Source organism: Hoplias malabaricus, chromosome 5 (assembly GCF_029633855.1).
Source record: "Hoplias malabaricus isolate fHopMal1 chromosome 5, fHopMal1.hap1, whole genome shotgun sequence".
NCBI classification, from domain to species: Eukaryota; Metazoa; Chordata; class Actinopteri; order Characiformes; family Erythrinidae; genus Hoplias; species Hoplias malabaricus.
The window spans coordinates 5,457,169-5,484,337 of NC_089804.1; the positions used below are offsets into that span (position 1 = coordinate 5,457,169).

Consider the following 27,169-nt stretch of genomic DNA (forward strand, 5'->3'; position numbering starts at 1 on the left):
AGAAACCTTGAGAGGAACCAAGACTCACAACAGGAACATATCTTCCACAGGTTGATTCCAGAGCAAAACCAGTGTAAAAACATATGGTGGTTTATAAACCAGAAACATGAAGAATTACAGAGTTATGATGAGGGTACAGTGTAGACCCACAGTGTTCAGTTCTTGTTAAAGACCAGTCTCAGTGGTCACTTGAAGTGACGTGAAGGAGAAACACTCAGAAGGCTCCACGAGAAACGAGTATGAAGTCGTAAATCTTGACGTGTGTTCTGGGATTACACGTACGTGTGGTCGTGAAAATAGACGATATCTGATATTGTCTGATACTCGGTTTTGTGTGACAGGACACTAAATAAATCTAGCACACAAGCTGTAGCTCAGGCAGACCTCAGAACAGTGTGACTAAAGAGGGAGAACTAGAAAGACAAGGACTCCCAGAGACGTCGGTGCCCCAGGTATCAGGCCATTTATAGCTTTGTCAACAGCAGGTCTTTGTAACCTACACTTGACTGATAAAATTAGTCTAATATCCTCAGACTTTCTGATTCGTGTAAAACCTGGCTGCACATTCTGAAACTGTTTTCATCGTCTTCAATTGACAGTGGATTTCTAGCTTGCTATAGTTTGAAGATAAAGAAGTGTTAATGTTAGTTACGTTCATCAAAGAACAGATCAGAATCCAGTGTTTTTCACAAAATCCAAGTTTCTTCAGAGATGTACCTGATGAAACTGAGAAATCATTCACACAATAAGAGGAAACTTTGAAGTCATTTACAAACTGGGCTGTTTAATTGTTGTGTTTTCTATTATTTTGAATGTTTTGGTACATAACCAAGCCTGAGGTTTCTTATTGTCCTTCAGCAAACTCGTAGGAATAGGGCCTAATATTCGCTTTGATCATTTTGAGGAGGAATTAAATTAAAAGTTTGGATTCATGAAGTCGACTAAAAGAGTTTGTCCTCCATGTTGCTGCGGCCCTGTGTTCGTGATCTGCTCCCGCTGCATAAAGCGTAGGTGGAATTAACTGTGTGATTAGAATTTTTTACCTAATCTTCCTCTGATTAACCCATGATGCCAAGGTAAGTGCCTTTCTGTAACCTGTGACGCTACCTGACAGACTGGAGTACTTCCCGTTTCTAGTTGGGTGTTAGGTGCCGATGATGTCCAGATGATAAACTTAGATTTACTAAAATGGATGGTTGTGTTAAGACATAAAAGGCTGGATTTCCACCATCTTCCTCCCACTCACTTCAGTCAAAACATCATGATCCAAAAAGTCAATCACATCCTTGGCAAATGAACATAAAACAACATTAATAGAAGAGCTTTTCTTCATCTTTGAGAAGTTCATTATCTTTAAATGATACTGAAAATGAGGGTATGCTTTTACTCGCTTGTTGGAATCTAAGTTGGAATACTGCATTGCTTTGTGAATGTTTCTGTAGAAGCCCTGGTCAGTCCAGCAGCCGGAGATCTGAGCTCATTTGTCCACATCAGTCTGATAACGTAAGCTGTGAGGCGAATCAAAAAGGTGCAGATCTAATGTTGCTTTGACGTAGAGGATGTGGGTTTTCTGAGATGTCCGTTCCCTAATTGTTATTCCAAAATTCTTTATCAATTCCTCTATTGATTTAAATAATGCTCTGTTTATTGTTTTGCTCCAACATCGGACAGAAAAGGATGGGTTCCCCATTGAGTCCTGGTCTCTCTTAAGGTTTTTCCTCAGGTTCTAGGTGAGTTTTTCCTTCATTATCATTCTCTCTAATAAAATCCCCCCCTTGTGAACGATTGTGTGGCTCCAGGCTTCTCTCAGCAGTTACTTTCTAAGGCCTCTTTTGGTTCTCTTTGATCTAGAAAAAGAAATTACATATTAATATTGTCATTGTCTGTTGAAAAGTAGTGGCATTTGAAAATAAAAAAGTACGTCCTCCTGTGTTCCTCTATAAATCTCCCACATCACTTTTATAAATTTTCCCTGAAATGTTTGAATTTATACAAATGTTTGTATATATTTTTTATACTTTTACAGCCCCAAAATCATTGTGGTGATCCATTGGCTTGTAATAGGGAGAAGTGATCTTCTGACATAGCTTTTCTGGGCTCAACACTACAGAAACTGCACTATGTAACATTTGAAGGAGGGTAGGAAACCAACCCTTCCCCACTGAGTTCAGCACAGTGCTGTAAAAAAAAGAATTGCACTAGGGGGAGCCCCAGGACCAAAAACAAAAACCCTACCTAGTGTCTCTTTAAGTGAAACAAGTTACTGTGGAGTTCCCTTATGAATAGATTAGTGTAGTTTTTATGTTTAATAATTAAACTGTAATGAAAAGTTACACTGATAATGATAATAGTTAATGAAAATTAACGAAGAGTTGCAGAGGAGAAGAACACAGAAACAGTAAAAAACATGTGATGGTGGCATGTTATTTGTATTGCGCTGATTCAGGTAGATAAACCTAGCACCACTGCTGGACTGAGAGTAGTCCACCAAACACCCCGCCAACAGCGCGGTGCGGGCAGTACCCTGTGATCAGAGGTTTTACTGACTGAAATAGACTTACATTTTCTGATGGTCACTGACTCTGTTCCTCAGAACGTTTATCTGAAAGACAAATAGAGACGGGTGGGTAAACAGGAGGCCCAGTCCATGCAGTAGGAGAGCAGGCCTCACCAGCTTTTAGAAACTCCAATTCCCAGAATCCCCAGCACTAATCACTCCAATGACTGGCTGCACCTGCTTGATCCCTGTATAAAAGGCCATCCAAACAGGTTCAGCGTTGCACCTTTTTGGAGGGGTGACAGGTATGATTAAAAAAAAAAAAAAAAAAAAAAAAAAAAAAAAAAAATTTAATAAATAAATAACCAAATAACAGAGCTCGAGAAAAAGAGGACAAACGAACAAAGAAATAACAGAGATCCAAAAGATAAAAGAAATGGATCAGAGAAAAAACAAAAGAGAAAAAAGAGCTAAAAAAAGACTATGAAAAAAGAAGTCCTTTTCAAACAGGATGTGATTTTTGTTTGTTATGAGAAAAGTTCTCATCTGTTTGAGTACAGGTTTACTGTCCCCTTTGTTTGACTGTCTGGCATTTTTCTTTTAACATTTAAGAAGTGTAATTCCAGTGCCCACCACTAACCGCCTGTGGCGTAGTGGTAACGCACCTAGCGCCACAAGCACATATCTCTGTAGTTTGCTAATCCAACTCCTGCTTCTGGTGACACAATGGTTTAAATTCAGAGACTCAGTTTCCCCAAGGGCACTAATAATGTAGCACTTCTTTAGCTAAGCTCTACCTTGACACTAAACAGGCTCGGGTTCGTCTTGTTTTAGTTACGTTTGGCCCTATATATATATATATATATATATGTATATACACACACAGGGGTTGAACAATGACACTGAAACACCTGGTTTTAGACCACAGTAATTTATTAGTGTGGTGGAGGGCCTCCTTTTGCGGCCGATACAGCGTCAGTTGGTCTTGGGAATGACATACACAAGTCCTGCACAGTGGTCAGAGGGATTTGAAGCCATTCTTCTTGCAGGATAGTGGCCAGGTCTCTACGTGATGCTGGTGGAGGAAAACGTTTCCTGACTCGCTCCTCCAAAACACCCCAAAGTGGCTCAATAATATTTAGATCTGGTGACTGTGCAGGCCATGGGAGATGTTCAACTTCACTTTCATGTTCATCAAACCAATCTTTCACCGTCTCGCTGTGTGTATTGGTGCATTGTCGTCCTGATACACGGCACCGCCTTCAGGACACAGTGTTTGAACCATTGGATGCACATGGTCTTACTGGGGCAATGTGCAGTTAATGAAGATTGTCCACCAGGCTGCTCCAATTTAGCCCTGAAACCTCCCACACTACAATGACAGGTGTTTCACTTTCATTGTCCAACCCCTGTGTATTAGTGACAATGTACACATTAAATACACATTACACTGCACTCACCTCATACTTTTGTTTGGTAAACTGGAACTGTAGATCAAACTTTTCTGCTTCAAGTTCATGTAACCAACTCCAGAGTTCCTTAGCTTTCTCTCTGCCGCCGTGGGGGAAAAACGAAAGTGAGTTTTTATACAGGAACAATGTCTTAGTATTTTCTACTTTAATATTTATATATCTGTGTGACTCACCTGAGAGTGGACTCTGTGGCACTGTCAATGTCTAGAGATTTGCGTCGGTCACTGAGAATTTTCTTTTTCTTCTCTCTCCCCGTCTGTTTCTTCCCACATTGTCTTTCAATCTTTAAAATCAATGGACATCATGTTGAAATACAGTACAAAGTAAATGCATAGCAATTCATTTGGTGCCACAGGATTCAAAGCACTAGTGAAATGTTAAATATTATAACGATCTTATTAAAGAACACTTCCTGATACTGTTCTCTAATTCTTACTTTCTGCATATAGCCACCGAAATGCAGACTAGTGAGAGTCTTCATCTTTTTTGCATCATCTTCAGCCCTCTTCTTTGCCTCCTCTTCTTCTTTGCGAGTTCTCTCTTCCTTTTAAAAAAGAAAGTACAGGTGAGTGTCGTTGGTGATGAGTCTGGAAAAAGAAACCAATCCCTGACTGTAGACTTACATCCAGACGTTTCTGACGTTCTTTCTCACGCTCGCTGCGGATCCTGTGCTGCTCGGCTCGTTCCGAACGTCGTTTCTCCTGAATGATTACAAAGGCCCATCATTTTTGGAATGAAAATCCCATTCATTTACAAGACGTTTCAGTTGTAGTCAAGGACTTGATTATTATACTTTAATCATTACATGAAAACCGAAAGCCTTGAGCCATTCTTAAAGTCACAGTCTTTACCTTTGGAAAGTGCTTTTGGTTGGAAGCTAATGAAGCATCAACAAGAAACAAATGTCAGAACATCACTGAGACACAGCTGAATGTTACAGACTGTGACTGACTCACAATTCGGTCTGTGAGGCTAATCAGCTCCTCTTCCTCCTTCTTGCGATTTTCGAAATGGGCTTCAATCAGAGTTTGCAGCTCATTTAAGTCCTTCTCCATTCGTTTACGGTGAATGTCCTGATCCATGACAAAAGAGAGTAGATCTCAGAGATGAGCTTTGTGTAATGTGTGACACATCCTTTTTCTTTTTTTTGTATGTATTGGTCTTCTATAAATCAACACTCACGTCAAAATCAACTTTTTCCCCGTCTGGAATTTTTAAAGGTAGCAAGTTTGGCAACATAAAGGGCCTGAAAAAACAAACCAAATTTGAATGAATGTATATGTAATTAAGGATTATGTGTTAAAATGCAATCGGTAACAACGTGCACTCACTTAAATTTTGGTTTGGTGTCTTCTAGCGATGAAAAAGAAAAGAAAACAAAGACAAAGACTTTAGCTTCCACAAAACCGCAGTGATTCTTTCGTACTTTGAATACAATACTCTGAAATGTATAATGTGTATATGGTGTTTCAAGAGGTCTCTGATTTATAAAGCATTTTTTAAAGGAGCAGTCTAAACCATGACTTGATTTAGAGCACTTTTTCAGCCTGGTTTTTGCACATTCAGGTATTACCCTGGGGTGCCCCCATTGCCTCAGAACATCACACAGTGGGCTCTAGACCAAGCTGCTCACTTTGATGAGGTGGGGATTCTTTATTATGAAAAAGGCATAGAGTTAAACCTCTTCAATATTTAACTAAGATTAAATACAAAATGCTGAAACACTGCAATTACCTCCTCCATCTTCAGCCTCTTCACCTTCTGCTGAAAGACAGAGTTAAAGATGAGTGAGTGGCTTAATTCTCGGTTCTATTTCCTGATGCTGTGTCTTTGATGGTATCAGTTGTAAAAGACCTCTGCCTTCCACCGGTGTAAATATAGATTTAAGATTTTGACAGACCTGGATGCTGTTGTTGTTTAGAGTCAGAGTAAACAGAAAGTTGGCTGTTCCCAAATACAAACACCATCTTTAGCTTTTTGAACACTCTGATGATGTAATAATAATAAGGAGAAGTCCAGTTTATACAGTACCTTTCACAAACCCAAGGACGCTTTACAGAGTGTTCAAAAAATAAAAAGGAGAAGAGATAAAGAGAAGAGGAAAAATTTAAGCAGAGATTTAAAGGAAGACTGTGAGGAATTGAGACGGAGCGAAGTGTTCCAAAGCCTGGGAGCAGCTGCACTAAAGGATCTGCCGCCCATGGTGAGGGTCTGCTATAAGGGACAATAAGGAGTCCAGTGTTAGTAGATCTACGTGTGCGAGAGGGAAAGGGAGAATCCGATCAGAAAGATAAACTGGAGCCAAGCCATGTAAAGTTTTAATGTTTAAAAAAGAATTTTATATTTTATCCAAGAACTGACAGGGAGCCAGTGCAGCGTGAAGTGCACTTGGTAGATGTAAGAACTCAAGCTGTAGAGTGTTGGATCTACTGTAGACGGTTAATTATTGTGACTGGTATCTCACCCTGCTCATGACTGCGGTTTAATTCCTCTGCACCTTGTTCCTCCTCCGGTATTTCCTCGTCCTCATTTGCATACTCTGAATGTTGAAAATTAGGTCAAATTACTCTTAAGCATACAACGTTGATTACATTTTAAACACAGGTTTAATAAATATTAAACACATACGGTATTATTTGTAAAGGAACTGCTGATGAACAAGTTTATATATTTTTAAGTATGTTTTAATGTTTGTTATTAGAGCGGCACGGTGGCGCAGCTGGCGGACCTGGAGGTTGTGGTTCGATTCCCGCTCCAGCTGACTGTCTGTGAGGAGTTTGGTGTGTTCTCCCTGTGTCTGCGTGGGTTTCCTCTGGGTGACTGTCTGTGAGGAGTGTGGTGTATTCTCCCTGTGTCTGCGTGGGTTTCCTCCGGGTGACTGTCTATGAGGAGTGTGGTGTGTTCTCCCTGTGTCTGCGTGGGTTTCCTCTGGGTGACTGTCTGTGAGGAGTGTGGTGTGTTCTCTCTGTGTCTGCGTGGGTTTCCTCCGGGTGACTGTCTGTGAGGAGTGTGGTGTGTTCTCCCTGTGTCTGCGTGGGTTTCCTCCGGGTGACTGTCTGTGAGGAGTGTGGTGTGTTCTCCCTGTGTCTGCGTGGGTTTCCTCCGGGTGACTGTCTATGAGGAGTGTGGTGTGTTCTCCCTGTGTCTGCGTGGGTTTCCTCCGGGTGACTGTCTGTGAGGAGGGTGGTGTGTTCTCTCTGTGTCTGCGTGGGTTTCCTCCGGGTGACTGTCTGTGAGGAGTGTGGTGTGTTCTCTCTGTGTCTGCGTGGGTTTCCTCCGGGTGACTGTCTGTGAGGAGTGTGGTGTGTTCTCCCTGTGTCTGCGTGGGTTTCCTCCGGGTGACTGTCTATGAGGAGTGTGGTGTGTTCTCCCTGTGTCTGCGTGGGTTTCCTCCGGGTGACTGTCTGTGAGGAGGGTGGTGTGTTCTCTCTGTGTCTGCGTGGGTTTCCTCCGGGTGACTGTCTGTGAGGAGTGTGGTGTGTTCTCTCTGTGTCTGCGTGGGTTTCCTCCGGGTGACTGTCTTTGAGGAGTGTGGTGTGTTCTCCCTGTGTCTGCGTGGGTTTCCTCCGGGTGACTGTCTATGAGGAGTGTGGTGTGTTCTCCCTGTGTCTGCGTGGGTTTCCTCCGGGTGACTGTCTGTGAGGAGGGTGGTGTGTTCTCTCTGTGTCTGCGTGGGTTTCCTCCGGGTGACTGTCTGTGAGGAGTGTGGTGTGTTCTCTCTGTGTCTGCGTGGGTTTCCTCCAGGTGCTCCTGTTTCCTCCCACAGTCCAAAAACACACGTTGGTAAGTGGATTGGAGATTTAAAAGTGTCCGTAGGTGTGAGTGTGTGAGTGAATGTGTGTGTGTGTGTGTGTGTCTGTGCTGCCCTGTGAAGGACTGGTGCCCCCTCCAGGGTGTATTCAAGCCTTGTGTCCAATGATTCCAGGTAGGCTCTGGACCCACCGCGAACTGAACTGGATAAGGGTTACAGACAATGAATGAATGAATGTTTGTTATTGTTTATTCTTAGAGGAACCCCTGTTTCGCACAATTCAAGGTGTTTCTTTGCTCTAACAATTGCCCTTAAGCTCAAGCCAATTTTGAGCAAGAAAAACAAGCAAATTTGTAACACAGTTAAGAACCTTGGAAACCTACCCTCTGCTTCAGCCACCTCCACCCTTTGCTCACTCTCTGTCGCCTCGTCTGTTGCACACTCCTCTTCTGTGGAAAGGCCAAAAAATTAATAATAATTAACTTGATTAAAAGTTAACTGGCTGACTGAATCACAGCAAATGTACTTCACTAGTTTGTTTTCTTATGCTAAGCTACGCTAATGTAATACTAGTGTCTTTTAGTGTGAATCATCTGTAATGTACAACAAAGTACTCATTGTAATAAAACACTAACAAAGCAAGAGTGAGCAACAAGAAAACTACACAACAAGTGTATAACAGTGAACTCAGTGAAAACAGAGTCTATGCAAAGCTACATGGACATTTATGGTGAGAGCTAGTGTTGATATGTTTATGAGAAACTGGAGGTGGAGCTGTTGATAGGTTTGTGGAGCCAGAGAAAGGTGATAAATAGGGAGGTCCCTGGAGAGGAGACTCTCGGCTTGTTCAGTCCACAATTTCTGTTACATGACAAAGCACAGGGCACACACACACACACACACACAGTCACTCACACACTCACACCTACGGACACTCTTGAGAGCACTTTTTCAGCCTGGTTTTTGCACATTCAGGTATTACCCTGGGGTGCCCTCATTGCCTCAGAACATCACACAGTGGGCTCTTGACCAAGCAGCTCATTCTGACGAGGTGGGAATGACATGGGGATTCTTTATTATGGAAAAGGCATAGATTTAAACCTCTTCAATATTTAGCTATGATTAAATACTAATCCACAGATAAAGCAGAGAGAGAAAGGCTTCAACAAGCAAAGCGCTGAATCACTGCAATTACCTCCTCCATCTTCAGCCTCCTCACCTTCTGCTGAAAGACAGAGTTAAAGATGTCAGTGGGATGAGAAAATATGGATTTTATTTCTGACGTAAAGAATGTTTTAATGTTTTAAAGGTTAAAGAATAAGCAGTAAAGCATTTTTATTGCTGGTTTTACTCATTCGCTAAGATTGTCTTTATTGTGGAGGACACTCCAGAGGTGACACAGAAAAGTGATTTAAATGATCAGAGTTTAGTTTGAAGATCAGAGTTTGACAAAAGTCCTTCGTGAATGTTGTTACAGAACTGCAGTGGAGAAACACTATGGAACTAGATTTAAAACAAAACTCACAAAGTAAACAAACGAGTCCACTCCACTGATTGTGCGCCCTGAGTTTCTGCTTGTTTTAGTGACTGTAGATAATTACTGTTTAATTCAGCAGTGAATGTCATGTTAGTTCACCACTGAAGCAGAAAATCATTTAAATATTGCACACAATACAGGAACGCAGTGGTGTTTTTAAAGTTCAGAAATCCATATATTCACCCTGTCATTAATGCAGCTGTCAACATTCAGGAATAGAACAATCTTCAATAAATTATTAATGATTTAATACAAATCATCTCTGTTTTACTTCACTTGACAAACACAGGAGTAAAATATGTTTAAGAGTGATATAACTCCTTATATAAACAATAAAAACAATATAAATTCAAGACATACCCATTTCCGTCCTGGGGAGGAAAAGACAAGTGATTTATTAATAAGGCACTTCTTATTATTTACAAAATACAGAATTAATGGTTTCTATATTTACATTAATTTATTACAGTTATTAACTAACTTTAGATTTTTATTAAAGGGTTAACACATTTGGAATATTCTTGTCAGTTAAAATTATATGTGCAAAAATAACATTATTAATATAATTAATATTCTTAATAATAATCATTTAAAGCAATAACTAAAATGATAAACTCACCCAAACTCCTTCACATCTTCGTTGTCTGACATTGTTGGCTCTGAAGATTATTTCTAATAACTCATACGATGATATAATAATAATTTACTTGAATAAATCAGAAGTTAAATGTGTATTATTTATATTCTTCATTAAAACTGCAAACAGCAAACTTACTTTAAACGATAGCGACTGCCCTGGTATTTTCTAAGACTAATACTAGAATGTTCTTTCAGTATTTATACGGTTGCAAAGACAACTGAGAGAGAGGGAGAGAGAGAGAGAGAGAGAGAGAGAGGGAGAGAGAGAGAGAGAGAGGGAGAGAGAGAGCAGCCAAAAAAGAAGGGGGTGGTGGAGAACTGGCTTTCCACATTCAGTTAGTCATTCAGCCTCTTCACATTTATTTTTATCCTTGCAGATAATGTAGAGATAGTGGTTTCTCCACTCCTTAAATAGTCTTGTGCTTTTTCTGTTGCAGTGTGATAAGATAAAAACAATGTTCGTGAAGCAGGTTTAAGTTAACGATGAGGGTTTAGTCATTTTTAAATCGAACTATTTAATGACAGGACACAAAACAGGTCGAACACTTTTTATATTTTACATCTGTGAGGTCTGTTCATTCCATTCGGTTCATTTTCTATTGCGTGGAGAAGTTTTTTTTATTTTTTACTACTTATTATTTATGTATTTATTTATTGTGGCAGGCCAGATTTTCAGATTTCCTGCCATGAGTAGCTTTGACAAATCACGGTCAAAAGCACTTTAAAATGTAGCCCATTTTACAGGAAAGAAATATGAAATTTCCAGGACTGCAGTAAGTGTTATGGGTCATGATAATAAAGACAGTTATGTGCAAAAATGCTGTTCATAGACTTTAGTTGCACCATTGTGATTGGTCTCATCAGCAAGAACCAATCAGATTTTTAGGTGAATCACCTCCCACACGGGTGTAGAATCAACAGCTTCTTAATGTGGACAAAGCTAAAGAGGTGGTGTCTGACTTCAGAGGAACAAGGGGTGATCGCAGTCCACTGAACATTGATGAAAAGCAGTGCTAAAGCTGCTCAATAAAACACGGTTGAAAAGGACTATCAATGCTATCCATCTGTTGCTAATTAGTGTATTATATGTGCAATGTTTTACATTTCTTAATGTTTACATTTCTTTTCCACCAGCCACATCTTTATTGTATACTCCACATTATTTGACTCATGTTTCTCAGTGTGAACTGTGACTGGTCAGCCTCCACGGTCCATTTTTATTAGCACTCAGGCACCTGGTCCTGCAGGAGTGTTTTTGTTTCACTGTGTACTGGTTGAAATTATAGTAAAATCAACTTGGACTGACTTGTATGAGCTCACTAATAATGTTGAAAAGTTAAAACATTTCTTGATAAAATTCTCAATGTCTGTAGAGGTAAATCTGTAGTACCTTAAATCCAGTGCTTCCTTGAATTCACAACTAGTTTAATTTCCGCTGCCCACATTAAATACAGTGCTACCTTAACTCCACTGCTATCTTAAATCTACTTCTACTTTTTTAACTGGAACTTTAAATCAACTGTGTTTCTTAAGTTTACAGATAGCTTATTGCTTATTATTAAATTGAATGCTACTTAAACTTATCTTTTACGTTAAATCTACTGCCCCTACAGATATTCTTTCAGTCTATGCTTGTCAGCGGTTTTTTTTTTTCCGTCCCTGTGGTTAAGGTGGCTGAGAGGAGGACATTACACACCATCATCACAGGAAAGAGTACTAAGCTCAGTGGCAGGTGGCTGTCTCAGGACTGCTCTACAGACAGACTCAGGAGATCTTTTGTCCCCAGAGCCATAAGGCTCTTCAACTCTCCCCTGGGGGTTTGGAAGCTCGTGGAGGACTGAGTAGTCTCATACAAGTCACATACACAAAGCAGAGGTCTGTTAAGTTATTGCAACTGCAGTTAATGGCTTATATTAATTAATATAATTAATAGTTAATGGATCATATGAATACAACCTAATGGTTGCTTTGGATAAAAGCGTCTGCCAAATGCATAAATGTAAAATGTAAATGTAATGGCTAGCCAGTACGAGTTGTGTGTTTGGGTAATGAGTATGCCCCCAATCGGTGAATACTCTGTTTTATGACGTCAGCTGCATCACATGGATATGGTTTGAATTTATCTTAATTAAGGTATGCCTCCACTTACGGTTTCCTTGTGCCTTCTCACTGGTGGTCCACCTAGAAAATGCTGAGCAAAGCACAAATTACCCTCCAGCTTTGCCATCTGTGTCCACTCTCTTCTTGCTATATGGAAGGGTGGGTTTGTCTATGTTTGTGCGGTCCAAGTGTCCTCAGAAAGATAGGACCATGTCACATTTCGTGGAAATTTTGTGACCTCAACTTTATAATGCTTAATGTATGGAAGCAAAGAAGGGCACAATGAAATGTGTTGAAAATATGTTCCTGAGACTAAGTTCTAAGGCTTTTATTCTGCCTGTTATATACAACATTAACAGTTGAAAAATATTTTAGCATCATGTCTACAAGTGTATACTTTCTTTCTTCCTCAATTTTTTTTCCTACTAGTGAGGTGACCTAAAAGGGTAACAAAAATATATATAAATAATGGCTGAGTGTGTTATACCAGATTTGACCAGCAAGTAGTGGCAGATACATTTTTTTTTTCAGTTACCCTTCCAGACTTCATTTAAACATGGAAAAATGTCTTAGGAGCTAGGTGCTAACAATTAGCCGGCTGTTCCAGCTTTGACCAGCAGGAAGCAGTCAAACCCAAAAGATTGCCCAAGACAAAGACAAAAGTGTTGGTCATCATACAGCCACAGGAGAGACTAATTATTCAGCTGTTCTTAATCATAAATAATTAATTAAATAAATAATAGAAAAAAGTTTTAAAAATCCTGTAAATCCAGAAATAACATGCTTTATTTGTAGTATAATTAAAAAGCGGATTAATAAATAGACTGCGGATGAATATAATAATATATTAATAACTCCAGCATGCTTCAAACCAACTGTATTTATTAAAATGTTCATTATGTTGAGTATGGGATGGACACAAGAAAACTGTTTTAAATGATCATTTAATTTATTTTTAAAAATACATTTAAAAAATTCTGAATTGGGGATAAAACCAGGAATCTGATAAAGCTGCTTTGTGACAAAACACACTGTAAAAACATTTATAAATAAAACTTTAATTTAGACACAGTGCGTAAAGATTTGCCGCCACATCTCAATGACTCAACGAATCAAGTCAATCAAGAAATATTACGTTTCCAAAATCTGTTTTTGTTTGTTTTTTGAAGCATTTAGAAGTGGATTTTCATTTGTGTTTCACACAAGCATTTGTGTCTTGCACTTGAGCATCAAATAATGGACAGATGATATTCTCCTAAAGGATCTACCAGCTTCCAGGAGAATGCAGAATACCTGGTTTCATGGCAAGGTGCCCATACAATGAAAAAGCAAAGAATGAGCCTTTATGTGTCACCAGATTAATACAAATGCTTGAAAAGTCCTGAAAGCTGAACTTGTGTGGACAGCTATTTTTTCTTCATTTATTTATTTTTATTATTTTGTGACTTCCTGTATGAGTTACTGCATTTGAGGTTAAAAGCTCAGACTGTGGTTTGTTGGAGACACAAGGCCTTAGGAATAACTCCAGATTGTATTTTGATCACTAGACATTTTTAAGACCAGTGAATCTACTTATTGCTGAAAAACACTTTAAGGTTTAATAAGTATAGTTTAATAAGTATGAATCATGATTAATTACTTTGTATTACTCAAGAATGTCTGATTCTGATTCTGTGATTTTCACCTTTCTGTTAGTTATTTCAGAAGTGCTTTTAAATTAAAGTCATCAAACTCTATGCACTTGTATGAAGACTGTTGCTTACCTAAGGGCCATGTCTCCACAAAACCACAATGGTGCTACAGGGAAACTGAGATGCATAAAAGCTTTGTTTTATAATCACAGAAAATACATATTACATTTACCCTGAAAATATATATATATTTTAAATGTACAGCTTCTCAGAAAATATTCTAAATAACTACAAATGATGAATGTAAGAAAAGTACAATTCACAGAGATGTCTTTTAAAAGCTGAAAGCTGATAATCCTTCGTTCCTTCCTCCATCTTCATATCTGTGGAAAGAAACTTTTATTTTATAGGCTACTCTTTTTCAAGACATGCCTGTTGTTATAGGAAAAGTTCACACACACACACACACACACACAACCACATTCCCAAAGAGTTGAGATAATTTGTAAAATATAATCTGGTATTTGTTTAAACCTAAAACTTCCAAAAATAATGAAAAAAGACAAAAAAAATAATAAAAAGACAATATTTGAAAGTGTTTTCACTGACTATTTTCATTGTAAATATAATCATACCAGCCATAACATTTATAATGACCTTGTGTCTACACTCATATAAGGGCACTTTGTAGTTCTACAATTACAGTTCTTCAACGGTCAGGTCCCCCCATGGACCACGCACGGCTGCTCTTTCTCACAGCGGCTCTGTGCTCTACTGTTGTTCCTGTTTGCCGAGTTGTTTGGCAGAAGCTTTGTTTTTTTGTTTCTGTGTTCATTTATTTTCTTGTCTTTGTTCTCATCACATATTTCCCATCTACAGAAAATCTAAAGGAGTTATGCCACAGGATTATGTTTTACGAAGAGCAGAGACTACAGCTTACCAGAGCCCTGCAGTAAAAGCATACGGTAAAACTGAAGCCCCTTTCACACATGCATGGTTACCCCGACATTTAACAATTTAACAAACTTTAACTTGCTTGAACCCTAGTAAAATCCCTGGGCGCAGTCTGAGTGAGCGCAGGTGTAAACAGAGCCGCTAATGTCCCGGAGTATCTCCTGCTCGCACTGCACCATTGCTGTCCTGTGCCTAAAGCATGTACAACACTAATTAATGAGTAACAAAAGAATTTAGCAAATAACTGTCCTTTAGCTACTGGATGCTGCTGTGAATTTCAGGCTGGATTAGAAAGAGTTTTGTGAGATTTTTTGTTAATGTATTTATTATTTAGTTATTTAATTCATGCATTTCAATGAAATTTTAATTAAAGTTCAGTCATGTTGGATGATACTTTCAGCATCTTTTAGACATTACACACATTTTTTTCGGAGCATGTGTAAATTTTGTTTGTCCCCACAAAGATTTTGATGATATTTATGAAAAGTGGATTATGAATTATTTACTTGCAATTTACTTTGTTCTCCTCTCGTTTAATGAAGCCCAATGTGTGTAGAGACAAGGTAGGTGTTCCTAATACAGTGATCTTTTAGTGTGTGTGTGAATGAATGAATCAATCAATCAATCAATCACTCAATCAATAAATAAATAAACAAACACACAGACCCAAATGAAACTTTGTCACCAGGGCACACCATCTCAATAAATAGTAAACATGGGTACAATACACATTTGTTCAAAAAGATAATGTTAATATTGACTTGGATAAATATTATCTCATTGTTCAGCATCTAAAACCTAATGTTATTGTTTTGTGGAACAGCTCATACTTCTTTAAAATTTTTACCGTCCTTAAATTGAAATTTAATTAGTGGTTGAAACGACCCAATCTTGACCATCACATAGTGACCACTTTTTTTTTTTATCAATTTCTCATAGAAACAACAAAAGTAGGTGCTGTTCATAGGCAGGTCAATCTTTAGTTACATTTCCAGCAAAATTTAATGAATTAAAATTTAAAGTGGTTCCCAAAGTGGAACTATTGCATGGGGGGGCACCACAAGTAAACAGAATAAGATACAGTTTACAACATGTTGCTTCATTATGTTGTTTTGTTCAGTAAGAATTCGCAGTTTTGTATGAATTACAATGTTAACAATGTAAATTCCAGTAACGTTTGGAAGTAACATGGGTCGGAGTGAGAGGGGCATGAAAATATTCTCACCTAAAAAAGGGGGCACAGAAGAAAACCTTTGGGAACCACTGCATTAGAACCCCTACCTTAGGCCGTATAAAACTCATTTATTAGCTGTCGGGTGGCCATCCTCTTCTTTTTTCTCAAACAGCATCTTCTTTTTAGAGATGTCTACGTGTCTCAGGTCCTAGGGGACACACAGAATGCCATATTTAAAAAGGAAAGGTTCTCTTTAAACTCTCTTTAAAAGTCTATGTAGCCAAATTTCCTAATACCTGATTTAGCTTTAGTGACTTCACCAGCGCTAGGGTCAATGTTCATTTACTTTTGAGCCTGCTGTTTTAACTCTGCTATCAACCTCTCTACTTGATTATTTTACTTTTCCAGTTATAGATATACATTATTCTGATTCAAACTTTAACTACATGCGCATCGAAGGCAGTATATCACCACGAGACCTCAGGACGTGTGGTTTGAACTCAGAGCAGCTAAATAGGCAAAAAATGAACACGCCGGCTACTTCCAAGCCAAGGCCATGGAGCACACAGTCTTACTAAACATACTGGCTACTAGCTGCTTGGGAAATCATTTAGGTTCTAAATCATTTAGAAACTGTACTTGTTCCCCATTTGTCAAAACTAGAGAGACCGCAAAGATAACTAGAGTCCACTTCTGCAATGCTGTTTCTGGGACAGTGACACACACATACACCTGGTGAAAAAGCAGTCATCCCAGGGCCCAGGGCCCAGTTGGGGGTTACCTGCCTTGCCTTAGAGCAAATTAGCGGTGGATGTTGAGGGAGGAGATGGCGCTGTCCCTTTCACTCCCAGATTCCTTTTATTTTGCTACACTTTATCAGAGTACTGTTGCACTGTAAAACACTCACTTCCTTACAGACATAACACACTGATAGACACTTACAGTGGGAGTAAGGGATGACAGACTTTGAAGTGTTTTCTTCTGAACCCAGCGATTGATTCGGTCTGAAATCCCAGCAGACAGTGTGCGATAATCCTGCACAACAATATATTTTAATTAAAAAAAAAGTTAATTATTATATTTCTTAAATTCCCAACTCATTCAAAGGAAAATAATGAAATAATGAAAAGCATCCTATATTTACATTTGTAATGTGTCTAACCTGTTTTGGTGCAGGACTGCTTTCACGTGTTGCCTGCTCCTTCTCAAAAAGCTCTCTCTTTTTGGACACTTCATCCACTAAGAACACAGTCTTGTGAGGAAGGTTAGGGGATTTAACAGCTTCCCATTTCTGAAAACAATTCAGTAAGAAAAAGTAGACTTTACTTAACAGTATTTTTTAATGGTCCTTTAAAGGTAGACTCCCTTTGGGGTGCACCACTGGGCGCAAGGTGGGGACAAACCCTGGAGGTGGCGCCAGTCTTTCGCAGAGCGACACCTACCGACACTTTTGAGTCACCAATTCACCTTCCAACGTTTTTGGAGTGTGGGAGGAAACCCACACAGACACAGGGAGAACACACCACACTCTTCACAGACAGTCACCCGGAGGAAACCCACGCAGACACAGAGAGAACACACCACACTCCTCACAGACAGTCACCCGGAAGAAACCCACGCAGACACAGAGAGAACACACCACACTCCTCACAGACAGTCACCCGGAGGAAACCCACGCAGACACAGGGAGAACACACCACACTCCTCACAGGCAGTCACCCGGAGGAAACCCACGCAGACACAAAGAGAACACACCACACTCCTCACAGACAGTCACCCGGAGGAAACCCACGCTGACACAGAGAGAACACACCACAATTCCTCACAGACAGTCACCCGGAGGAAACCCACGCAGACACAGGGAGAACACACCACACTCCTCACAGACAGTCACCCGGAGGAAACCCACGCAGACACAGAGAGAACACACCACACTCCACACAGACAGTCACCCGGAGGAAACCCACACAGACACAGGGAGAACACACCACACTCCTCACAGACAGTCACCCGGAGGAAACCCACGCAGACACATAGAGAACACACCACACTCCACACAGACAGTCACCCGGAGGAAACCCATGCAGACACAGGGAGAACACACCACACTCCTCACAGACAGTCACCCGGAGGAAACCCACACAGACACAGGGTGAACACACCACACTCCTCACAGACAGTCACCCGGAGGAAACCCACGCAGACACATAGAGAACACACCACACTCCACACAGACAGTCACCCGGAGGAAACCCATGCAGACACAGGGAGAGCACACCACACTCCTCACAGACAGTCACCTGGAGGAAACCCATGCAGACACAGGGAGAACACTCCACACTCCTCACAGACAGTCACCCGGAGCGGGACTCGAACCCACAACCTCCAGGTCCCTGGAGCTGTGACAGTGACTCCACCTGCTGTGAAATGGTGCCCATGCACCGTTTAATTATTTCTTTTTAAAATATGTGACAAATCACAGAATGTCAATCAATGAAGAGATGCTCTTAGTGACTGGGCCAGAATCAATGGTGGGTTTTGTATCTTGTTTAAAAAAATCTTTTATAGCTCGGGTTCTTTAGATTTTGCAGCTGTCTCTTGAGTTTGGAGACATTTCCACCGTTAGTGATCCAAAACAGCAAGAGTAAGTCAATATAACCCACCTATGGAGCAGAAATAGAGCAATACCCTCATTTTGGTTCTTGATTTTTAAAGTTTAGAGTTCTCTCCATTGTCTAAAAAACTCCAGATGCCTCTGCTATGAGCAGAGAGACACAGGCTGGCATTCCGGACCGAGACACTTTGTTTTTACACAATTACTGACAGCAGGTAAAATAAATACTTCGTTTGCCCACATTAGGCTAAATAACGTAAAGCCACGATAAATGGCACACTCTCCACTTTTAATTTATAAAAATGGGAACCAGAGCCGATTTTGATTTTAGTTTTTATAAAGTTGAAATAAACTTCAATGAAGGATCTATAACTTATACTCCACCAATCTTTGTGTAAAGGGAGGCACCTGTGAAGCCTGGGCCAGTTTTTCCATCTTCTCCTGTATACTACGTGAGGACAGCCTCTGCCTGGAGCTGGAGAAGTAACATTTTCAACAATTACATCTGCCTCTTTATTGTAAGATGCACTGTACATAAAAATATGCAAATTAATAACCGGCGAGCTGAAGAACTGAGGATACACTTACTTTCTCTGAAATGGGGACTGCTGCCCCTCCTCTTCATTACACTTCTGAATGATTGAGAAAGGAGTATTTTATAAACCACACAGGGTCTGAAGAGTGAGTGAGTGATTTTGAACACAGGATGAACTGCTTTTATTACACTTACCTGGTTGTGTTCAAAATTCTTTGCTGTGGTTCGCATACTTGCACTGTCAAAAAGACCAACGTGGTTTACAGGAAAACACTCAGCCTTCACTGCTCTTTTTCAGACAACAAACAAAGTCCTAATATACTATTTTCAGTTCAGTTCATTGATCATTACATCACATGCCATCCATCCAATATCATCATCAGGCTGATAACAGTGGGAAATAGTGGACTGTTTATTGGAGAGGGAAAAAATGAAAAAGTCAAATCTGATTGTGTAACAAATTTTGTGGAAGTACTATAACTGAATATTAAAGGTTTAAAATAAGAATGATATAATTCATTAAAATATAAACCTTTCATTCATTCATTTATGGTCTGTAACCCTTATCCAGTTCAGGGTCGCGGTGGGTCCGGAACCTACTGAGAATCACTGGCTGCAAGGCAGGAACACACCCTGGAGGGGGCGCCAGTCCTTCACAGGGCGACACACACTGTCACATTCACTCACACCTACGGACACTTTTGAGTCGCTAATCCACATCCCAGTGTGTGTTTTTAGACCGTGGGAGGAAACTGGAGGAAACCCACGTGGACACAGACAGTCACCCGGAGCGAGACTTGAACCCACAACCTCCAGGTCCCTGGAGCTGTGTGACTACAACAACTACCTGCTGCACCCCTGTGCCGCCCTAATATTATCCACTGGTTCCCAAATTCTTTTCCCAAACTACTTGTTGAAAAAAAGAAAAAGTGACAGTGGAATTATTACAGGTGATAATTATGTGGTCATTTGTCTTGCTGCGCCCCCACTTTGGGGACCATTGCTATAAAAACACTATGTGTGTTTTGCTAAAGCATAAAGTCAGGACACCGGTAACTCACTGACTGTAATGACATTATTACAGAACTGTTTTAGTTTTTCTGAAATATATTCACCTCCTCTGTAACGGTAGGCTTTCCTCTTCTTTCTTCTTCAGCATCTACTGGTGAAACACAAAGTGCTGTAGCCAGGTGCAAACTTTCAGTCTATGTTTTACAAATCATATATTTGGCAGGGTGGACATAAGCAGATTTATGACACAGAGATAACAGACAGACGTATACTGAATGGTGCACAGTATGGGATGACATTTTGACTGTAAATAAGACAAATTTAAATACTATATAATGATAAAAACACCTGTCACTAACTTTCATCGCAACAGAAAGCAGCTCAACAGTCAACGACACCATATTCTGACATATTTACTGCATCCTTACCCTGAAGGACAGGGTCCTGGAACTCTGCCGTGTAAATGCATGTTTGTCTGTTGGTTCAAAACAGCATGGAGACCCATTTTCATGTTCCTATATAAACAAATGCACAGAAACCAAGCACAAAATTTGTTAATGATGAAAGACTAGTGTGTGTGTGTGTGTGTGTGTGTATATATACACCCAGTCCATGTGTGTATGGCTGGACACCAAAGTTGAATAGACATATTTTTCAAGCCCTCAGATGGCACTGCAGAGTAAGCTGTCAGGTTTCATGATAAGTACAGCTGCTTGGACTTGGAAGTACTTCAGAAAACAATTGTTGCATAACAGAGTCTGCTGCTGAATCAAGAAATGCAACCAGAACTATTTCACAGGGAGAAAGACCTATGTCAATATCCAGTGTCAATTCGATATGAAACTATAACGAGGTCTCTGGAGCCAAGCTCATCTTAGACGGTCCAAAAAACGTTAGAAACGTGTGCCATGGTCAGAGGTGTCCAAGTTTCAGCCTGTTTTCATTAAAAATATACCAGTGATAAGTGCATAAGCCGACATCTCTCATGGTATGAGGTGTTCTACTCATGTGGGGGCTTTTACAGGAACATATGCTGCCATCAAGACAACGTCTTTTCTTGGGAAGTTCATGGATATTTCAGCAAGACAATGCCAGGTCTCATTCCATGGTACTACAACATGGCTTCAAAGGCATATCCAAAAGTTTCAGACAATAAAGACATAATGGCAGAAGAAATGCTGATCCACTTGTACCAGCTGAACACTCACTAAGTTCACAGGAACACAAAGGATTTAAGAGGAAGCAGAATCGGGGGGAGAGCTAGAAAATAATGCAGGCGCAGGGACCGTGGCTGTGCTGCATGTAAGTGTGAGCCTTTACTTCTTAAAAAATGTCATTGTTTATTTAGAAAACACATTTACATCATTCTTTTTTTGGCTTTAACAACAGAAGAAAATATGTCCTGTGTTTTTCCTGGACAACGTAATAGTTTTTAACACAAATTTAGCGATGGTGAAAATGCGTGACCGCTGAGCACACAGATGATGTTATTTAAGAAACCGTCATGTTCCTGTGATGGACATGGGCTTGGAAGATCTTTGGAAAATCACTGTAACTGAACACAGTCCATGGCTGCATCAGAAATTACAACCTGAAAACAGTATGATGTGCCATATTTTGTCAATGTTGTGCGGAAATGCAGAGTTATCTGGGCCTAGTCATCAGACCTGGACTGAAAGACAGCCTTTTTTTTTTTTTTTGGTGGGGGGACCACAGTGTATACAACAAGAACGGGCAAAAAAGTCCACTTGCAAAACTGCAACCATTAGTATCTTTGATTCCTAAGTGATTACAAGTTATTCTTTAGAGAAAAGGTGAGGTGACCCAGTGGACATTCTTTTTTTTTTAACCTTTTGTGTGTTAAATAATTGTTCAAATGAATTAACAAATTACAGTGGACACACACACACACACACACACACACACACACACAGTGTCTCAACAGTAAGGAAACAGAAAAGTTATGAAACACCCATATTTAAATGTGGTGATTAAATTTAGTGGAGGAAGGAGGAAACATGTTACTCCATGCTCTCCTCCTTCCCCCAGGACTTGTGTCTAAAACTGAGTCACAAACCTATAGAAGTGTGTTTGTTTACTTTTGTGTTTCTTTACTTTTGAGACATAACCCTTATCTTTAAGATAAGAACCGATAAATTTTGACCCCCATTTCTCTTCCTAAGACTTAAGATTAAGATCAGATTAGTGCTTCACTGGAAGAGGGTCAAAGTCCAGAAAGTGCAGTGTGATGATTAAAACGTGTATCAATAAAACGTCAACAACATATCTTCTAATACCTGAGAGGATGAAGAGCTGGTTCTCCGTGGAGTTTCTCTCGTTTTGGGAACACTCTTGTCAAAAGAGACGGAGACGGAGCTGAACAAGAAGAAAAGAAAGGTAGAAGAACTCAGGCACGGGAAAGGCTGTCTAACACGTTTATGACTGAAGACAAACGTTAGTTATCACATATATTTATACGTTCATACTTACACAGGAATGCTTACCTCACAAATGTTTGTGAAGATTTGGATGGTGTCTTTGCGGCCAAACGAGAGTCAGCTCTTGTGTTTTCTTTTTCTTGCTAAAATAAAATAAAATAAAATAAATAATAAAACACACACAAACACAATCACAGACATAAAACACAAATGCATTACAGCGGGACATTAGTCTTGTAGAGAATAGTAAGAACTGAAACTATATTCAGTAATCACTCGCTACTTCACGGTTCATCTTTCACGGATTCACTACTTCGCAGGTTTTTTCAAGGGGGCTTTTTTATTATTTACATGTATTAGACGAGGCCTGTAGGTGACAAAATATATCATTTACAAGTGTTTCTTACGTACAGTACATGTGTTGTTCATGTCCACATCCGAGTGAAATTTACTGACGCTGAATCACAGCTTAGGAATGACTCTATTAAAGAAACTGGGAGGATATCACATGTAGTTCCAGCTGAAAATCATTATACAATGACTGTTTAATGCAAAGGGTGGGGTGTTAACAGTAACAGGGAGGGGTTTAAAAGTCCAAATACTCATTAAATACATAAAAAAATATCTTTCCTCTACTTCACGGAAATTTCAAGACCACCCGCGAAAAACGAGGGATCACTGTAATTACGCAAATATGTGCTGCAACAACTAATCAATAAATATGATACTAATTGATTATTAAAAATATTTGACAGTGAATTTCATTATCAATAAGTGTTCGATCTGTTTGTCACTCGATGTGCAGTGGTTTTGATGCAGTGCTCCGAATGCTGGTGGTAGAAACAGAGGGATGTTGTAGCTGATATTTACGTTACGACAGTGGGACATCGGATGACATTTGTCTTCCCTCATTTCTCTCTCTCAACTTTCAAACAAACTGCTACTTTATAATATGACGTCTAACACTAGACACTGAAAATGGCCAAGAAAACTTTACCAAAAAATGATCTGGGTTTTTTTAATCAAGAAAGTAGATCAGTTATAGCTCTGTTTGGTTTATGTGTAAAACACTGGAGAAAACCACAGGATCTGGAAACTTAGACACATGCGCTTTCATATCTTTCATATCCTTGATTTTTCAGCTGTTTATTTTAATTCTCTCAATAGAAATAGAGTTTATTCATAAAACAAACTCAAATCACTTCCTTAATCAAACACGTGTAACCCATTCATATCCAAGGCTTAAGGAATATTTGGCTTGGTATAAAATATTATACAGTGGAATGTTATTTTTTCACAGGAGTAATGGCAGGGATCTTTGAAATAAGTTATAAGTCGCAGTGCGCCTTGCAGGTAAAGTTATGTTAGGTAAATTAGGCCTCTGCCAAGCTGTTAATGCTGTAGATGATTAATCTCAGTCTGCTGCAGGTGGTAACACAACAAGCCCTAAAGAATATCACTGCTTTCACCTCTGTCCCCAGTTTACATTACGAAACCTGCCACAGTTTGTCTGAAAAACCGTAATATTTCACATATCTCAAAACAACACAGAAAATCACCAACATACACAGTGTAGTTTACTTTAGCCAGGTGTGACTATGCACCTAATTACTATGGTTTATTTTTTTGTAGATTTAAACCTCATTACTTCCTTCTTGCTACTTCAAAACCCCTAAAATAATATGGAGACGTAACATAAAGAGCACCTGCTTTTCTCTGTCCGAGTCTGGGCCGTGAGTGTTGTCGCAGTGAGACACCAGTGAAGACGAGAAGGGCATATTCCTCTGTACGCCATTTTCGGCGTCTCCCAGCACCTCTATGTGTGCCTCTCCTGTGCAGTCCTCCTCTCCCCTGACCTCACCCTCACATTTTTCTTCTTCCTTCTTCTTACTCAGTGTCTCCACATGCCTCTGCCTCCTGCGCTCATCTCGCATACGTAGCATCTCCACAAAGTCCATCTGTAACTGCTCCAAACCTCCAACTCCAGACTCGCCATCTTCAGCAGCTGAACTCTCACTTAAGGAGAACAATAAGTAATAACAATTGTAAGCACTGTTTTACTATTAGGACCCACAATCAACACAATACACAATCAACGGTGTTAAACTGTTTGGCATCTCAACAAATCCAGATTTACAATAACACTGTAATTGTGCTCTCCTTTATGCAGATTTTATTGGATCGATATTACACTGACACTGAATTACTGCCCAGCCCTAGTTTGGATTCACGATTCCTAACCCTTTTATTAGCCATGCAACTTTTCTAATACATTAAATTAATAAAAGCTGTTTCTAAGGATTGTTTACTGCTCTTAAAGCATAAGAAATCGTACTTTAAACATCCCAAGGTGCTAATGAAATGTGGTGTAAATCACATGATGACATTCAAAGAGCATACACATGGCAGGCCTTGTATATCATTTCTGCTATAATTTGCCATGAAATACTATGACTGCACAGAACACACATCTGCTCGTGAACTGCAGCCAACGTTCACGCTTCTAAAAATGTATTTTTCTAAAACAGTGCTGTTATTATTGACCTCAGTTCTTAATGCAAATACCATTTTGCCACTTTGTTCAGTTCAAACAGTATTTACATAATGATCTAAAAGGCTTTGCATAACCCTTAGCGGGACTATAAATGGTTGAAGTCTATTTTCCAGTTACTTCTCACCTGGTGTTCTGCGGTTCAGGGCTATCACTAGAAATGTTGTCTCTGTCCACATCACCGACAGAGCCCTTTGTTTTCCTTCTGCGCTCTCTCTCAATTTCTTCTTCATCTTCTGTTGTCCATAACTGGGTCAGCCTAAAAACATACCATTTAAATAAATAAATAATTAAATAGCCTTTATGGAAAACCAACTATTTTAATAGCATCACTACTCTTTAATTTTGGGGGCATATTTATGATGGACAATCTATAACACAAGTATTAAATAAATGAATAAATATCTACATTTATTTCCACTGCATCTCTATGTTAATTAGGTGGGAGGTCCTATCTTTACCCTAATGCAGGATTGGGCAGCTTTGTCCAACCAGTAAATGACAAGGTGGCTTGTGTGTCCAGACTGTAATAGACTAGTAACAGATAGTAAAAAACAGTAAAAGAATGTGGACATCACAGAATAAATTTGTTTTGTTGTGCTTTCTGTTTCTTTTCTGCAGCACAGTGGTGTATTAAACGGAGTAAAAATTCTAGCCATGCATTTAGATTTTCACATTTATCAAACCAAGCAAAAAAGAAAGTACATGATTCCCGCTCTCGAACCCCACTCCAGAGGATTTATTGGACTAATAAAATGGCATAATACCTCAAGATTAAAGTTGGCAAAAGAACATAATAAATAATAATGGATCACACATTGTGTGGTCAGAATAACTGATATACTTTGAATCAGATGGGGTCATGATTAACATTAATGCACAGAAGTAGTGTATTTTTTAAATAGCTCTATGAGTGAATGTTTTATAGATGTATACTGAATGTTAGTATAACGTATATTTACATATCACCTGCCTTAAATTCTATAAAACATTTCTGAGGACTCTTAAAGCTGTAAGTAACAATCAGGTGAGCAATGTGAACAACACACACCTGCAAAGAACCATAAATGAAGCTAAGACAATTAATTAGCATAAAAAAATATCTACAAAAAAAAAAACAAACAAAAAAAAACAATAAGAACACAGTCAAAAACAATAGGGTTCCTTGCACTTTCTGACCCCTGATAATAACAAGAATAATATATCATTTTAGGTAAATAGAACTATACACAAAGAAATTATATTTAGCAGGTACAATAAATTATTATTAAACAGGAAGTGTGAAAATAAAATGTAGGTAATTTAACTATGAAAATGAGGAATACGGGATTACAGTAGATTTACAACAGTATAATACGAGCAAATTGGTGCATGCTACTTTGAAATAACTCTTTTATTATAATATGTAATCATTGCTGTAGCTGCCCAACTGACTACTGCATTATCAGTAGTGCCCAACATTTTCCAATAAGGTGCCAGTTCAAATGTTTTCAAAGTCTTTTTATATGAGCAGTGAGACGTGATGGAATATTACACCAAAATACTATTAAGAGTCATTTACTAAAACCTTGATCATAATTATTACCTCAGAAATTCTCTGGAAAACCGGCAGTTTTTGTTTGGGATAAACCATATAAATATTCCCAGTCACTGTTTTACCCTGCATTTTATGTTACAAACGAGACAACAAAGAAGCACTAACTGAAACTTACGTGGACAAAGCCGACCAATTTTCCCGAATAATCGACATGTCGAAGCAATAAAATACGCGAGGCTCCTACAACGTTAAACGAAGGTTATCCTCCCTCGTCTTGAGCGGCTCTCACAGAACACTGTACTCTCGTTTACCTGCGTCCTTTCACTCCCTCCTGGAACACTGGTCACGTGACCCTGTAGGTGTAACTAATCACGAGTTGTGTCTCTGCACAGTGCAAAGTTTGGTGTTAACAAAATCAGCTTCAGTACATGTGGAATTGCATTACGTTCAACTGTATTTACACTTAACACATTCCGAGTTACAGAATCATACTTCAAAGAGAAAAGTCGAATATGAACACATGAATTCACAATTTAAACAACAGGGTATTGTTTTCTTTAGTTTCCCTTGTTATACAAAATACAGTGTGCACAGCAAAACAGATGTTCAACCACATGTAAACACAGGATGTCACTATTAGTGTGTGTGTGTGTGTTTATATATGCTTAAATAATTGATATTAATTGTAGTAGTGTTTAGTTTGAGTTCCTACTGGGCTTTAGTTAATC

The 27,169-nt window shown here is 39.3% G+C and overlaps 2 protein-coding genes across 3 annotated transcripts; both read right to left on the reverse strand.

Annotated features, from left to right (window-relative positions):
• tnnt2a (troponin T type 2a (cardiac)) lies at positions 1-9,908 on the reverse strand. Its single transcript, XM_066670895.1, has 15 exons — positions 9,877-9,908; positions 9,618-9,628; positions 8,916-8,945; positions 8,104-8,169; positions 6,434-6,508; positions 5,704-5,733; positions 5,301-5,322; positions 5,152-5,215; positions 4,926-5,042; positions 4,593-4,670; positions 4,406-4,513; positions 4,143-4,252; positions 3,958-4,048; positions 2,562-2,602; positions 1-1,847 (listed from the first exon to the last, which is right to left on the reverse strand). The coding sequence occupies exons 1-15, from the start codon at positions 9,906-9,908 to the stop codon at positions 1,814-1,816; spliced, it is 909 nt and encodes a 302-aa protein (XP_066526992.1). The 3' UTR covers positions 1-1,813.
• Positions 9,909-13,877: 3,969 nt separating this feature from the next.
• lad1 (ladinin) lies at positions 13,878-26,746 on the reverse strand. 2 transcript variants are annotated; one of them, XM_066672933.1, is made up of 14 exons: positions 26,617-26,746; positions 25,032-25,163; positions 24,060-24,369; positions 22,420-22,496; positions 22,213-22,291; positions 20,344-20,430; positions 20,020-20,063; positions 19,100-19,142; positions 18,958-19,001; positions 18,778-18,844; positions 16,918-17,046; positions 16,698-16,790; positions 15,863-15,963; positions 13,878-14,010 (listed from the first exon to the last, which is right to left on the reverse strand). In XM_066672933.1, the coding sequence occupies exons 1-13, from the start codon at positions 26,652-26,654 to the stop codon at positions 15,880-15,882; spliced, it is 1,227 nt and encodes a 408-aa protein (XP_066529030.1). In that variant the 5' UTR covers positions 26,655-26,746; the 3' UTR covers positions 13,878-14,010; positions 15,863-15,879. The 2 variants fall into 2 exon arrangements, with proteins under 2 accessions (XP_066529030.1, XP_066529029.1); XM_066672932.1 differs by having other exon boundaries at positions 19,100-19,193.
• Positions 26,747-27,169: the final 423 nt, after the last annotated feature.

What these genes read in the sequence shown, in the direction of transcription:
- lad1 (XM_066672932.1), bottom strand. Translation starts at nt 26,654, where the DNA reads ATGTCGATTATTCGGGAAAATTGGTCGGCTTTGTCCAC. An exon ending in AATTGGTCGGCTTTGTCCAC is followed by an intron (nt 25,164 to 26,616) that starts GTAAGTTTCAGT and finishes GTATGTTTTTAG; the next exon opens with GCTGACCCAGTTATGGACAA. An exon ending in ACTCGGACAGAGAAAAGCAG is followed by an intron (nt 22,497 to 24,059) that starts GTGCTCTTTATG and finishes ATTTTATTTTAG; the next exon opens with CAAGAAAAAGAAAACACAAG.
- tnnt2a (XM_066670895.1), bottom strand. Translation starts at nt 9,908, where the DNA reads ATGTCAGACAACGAAGATGTGAAGGAGTTTGG. An exon ending in AGAGGCTGAAGATGGAGGAG is followed by an intron (nt 5,323 to 5,703) that starts GTAATTGCAGTG and finishes TTTCATCGCTAG; the next exon opens with AAGACACCAAACCAAAATTT. An exon ending in GTCAGTGACCATCAGAAAAT is followed by an intron (nt 1,848 to 2,561) that starts GTAAGTCTATTT and finishes TTCTTTTTCTAG; the next exon opens with ATCAAAGAGAACCAAAAGAG.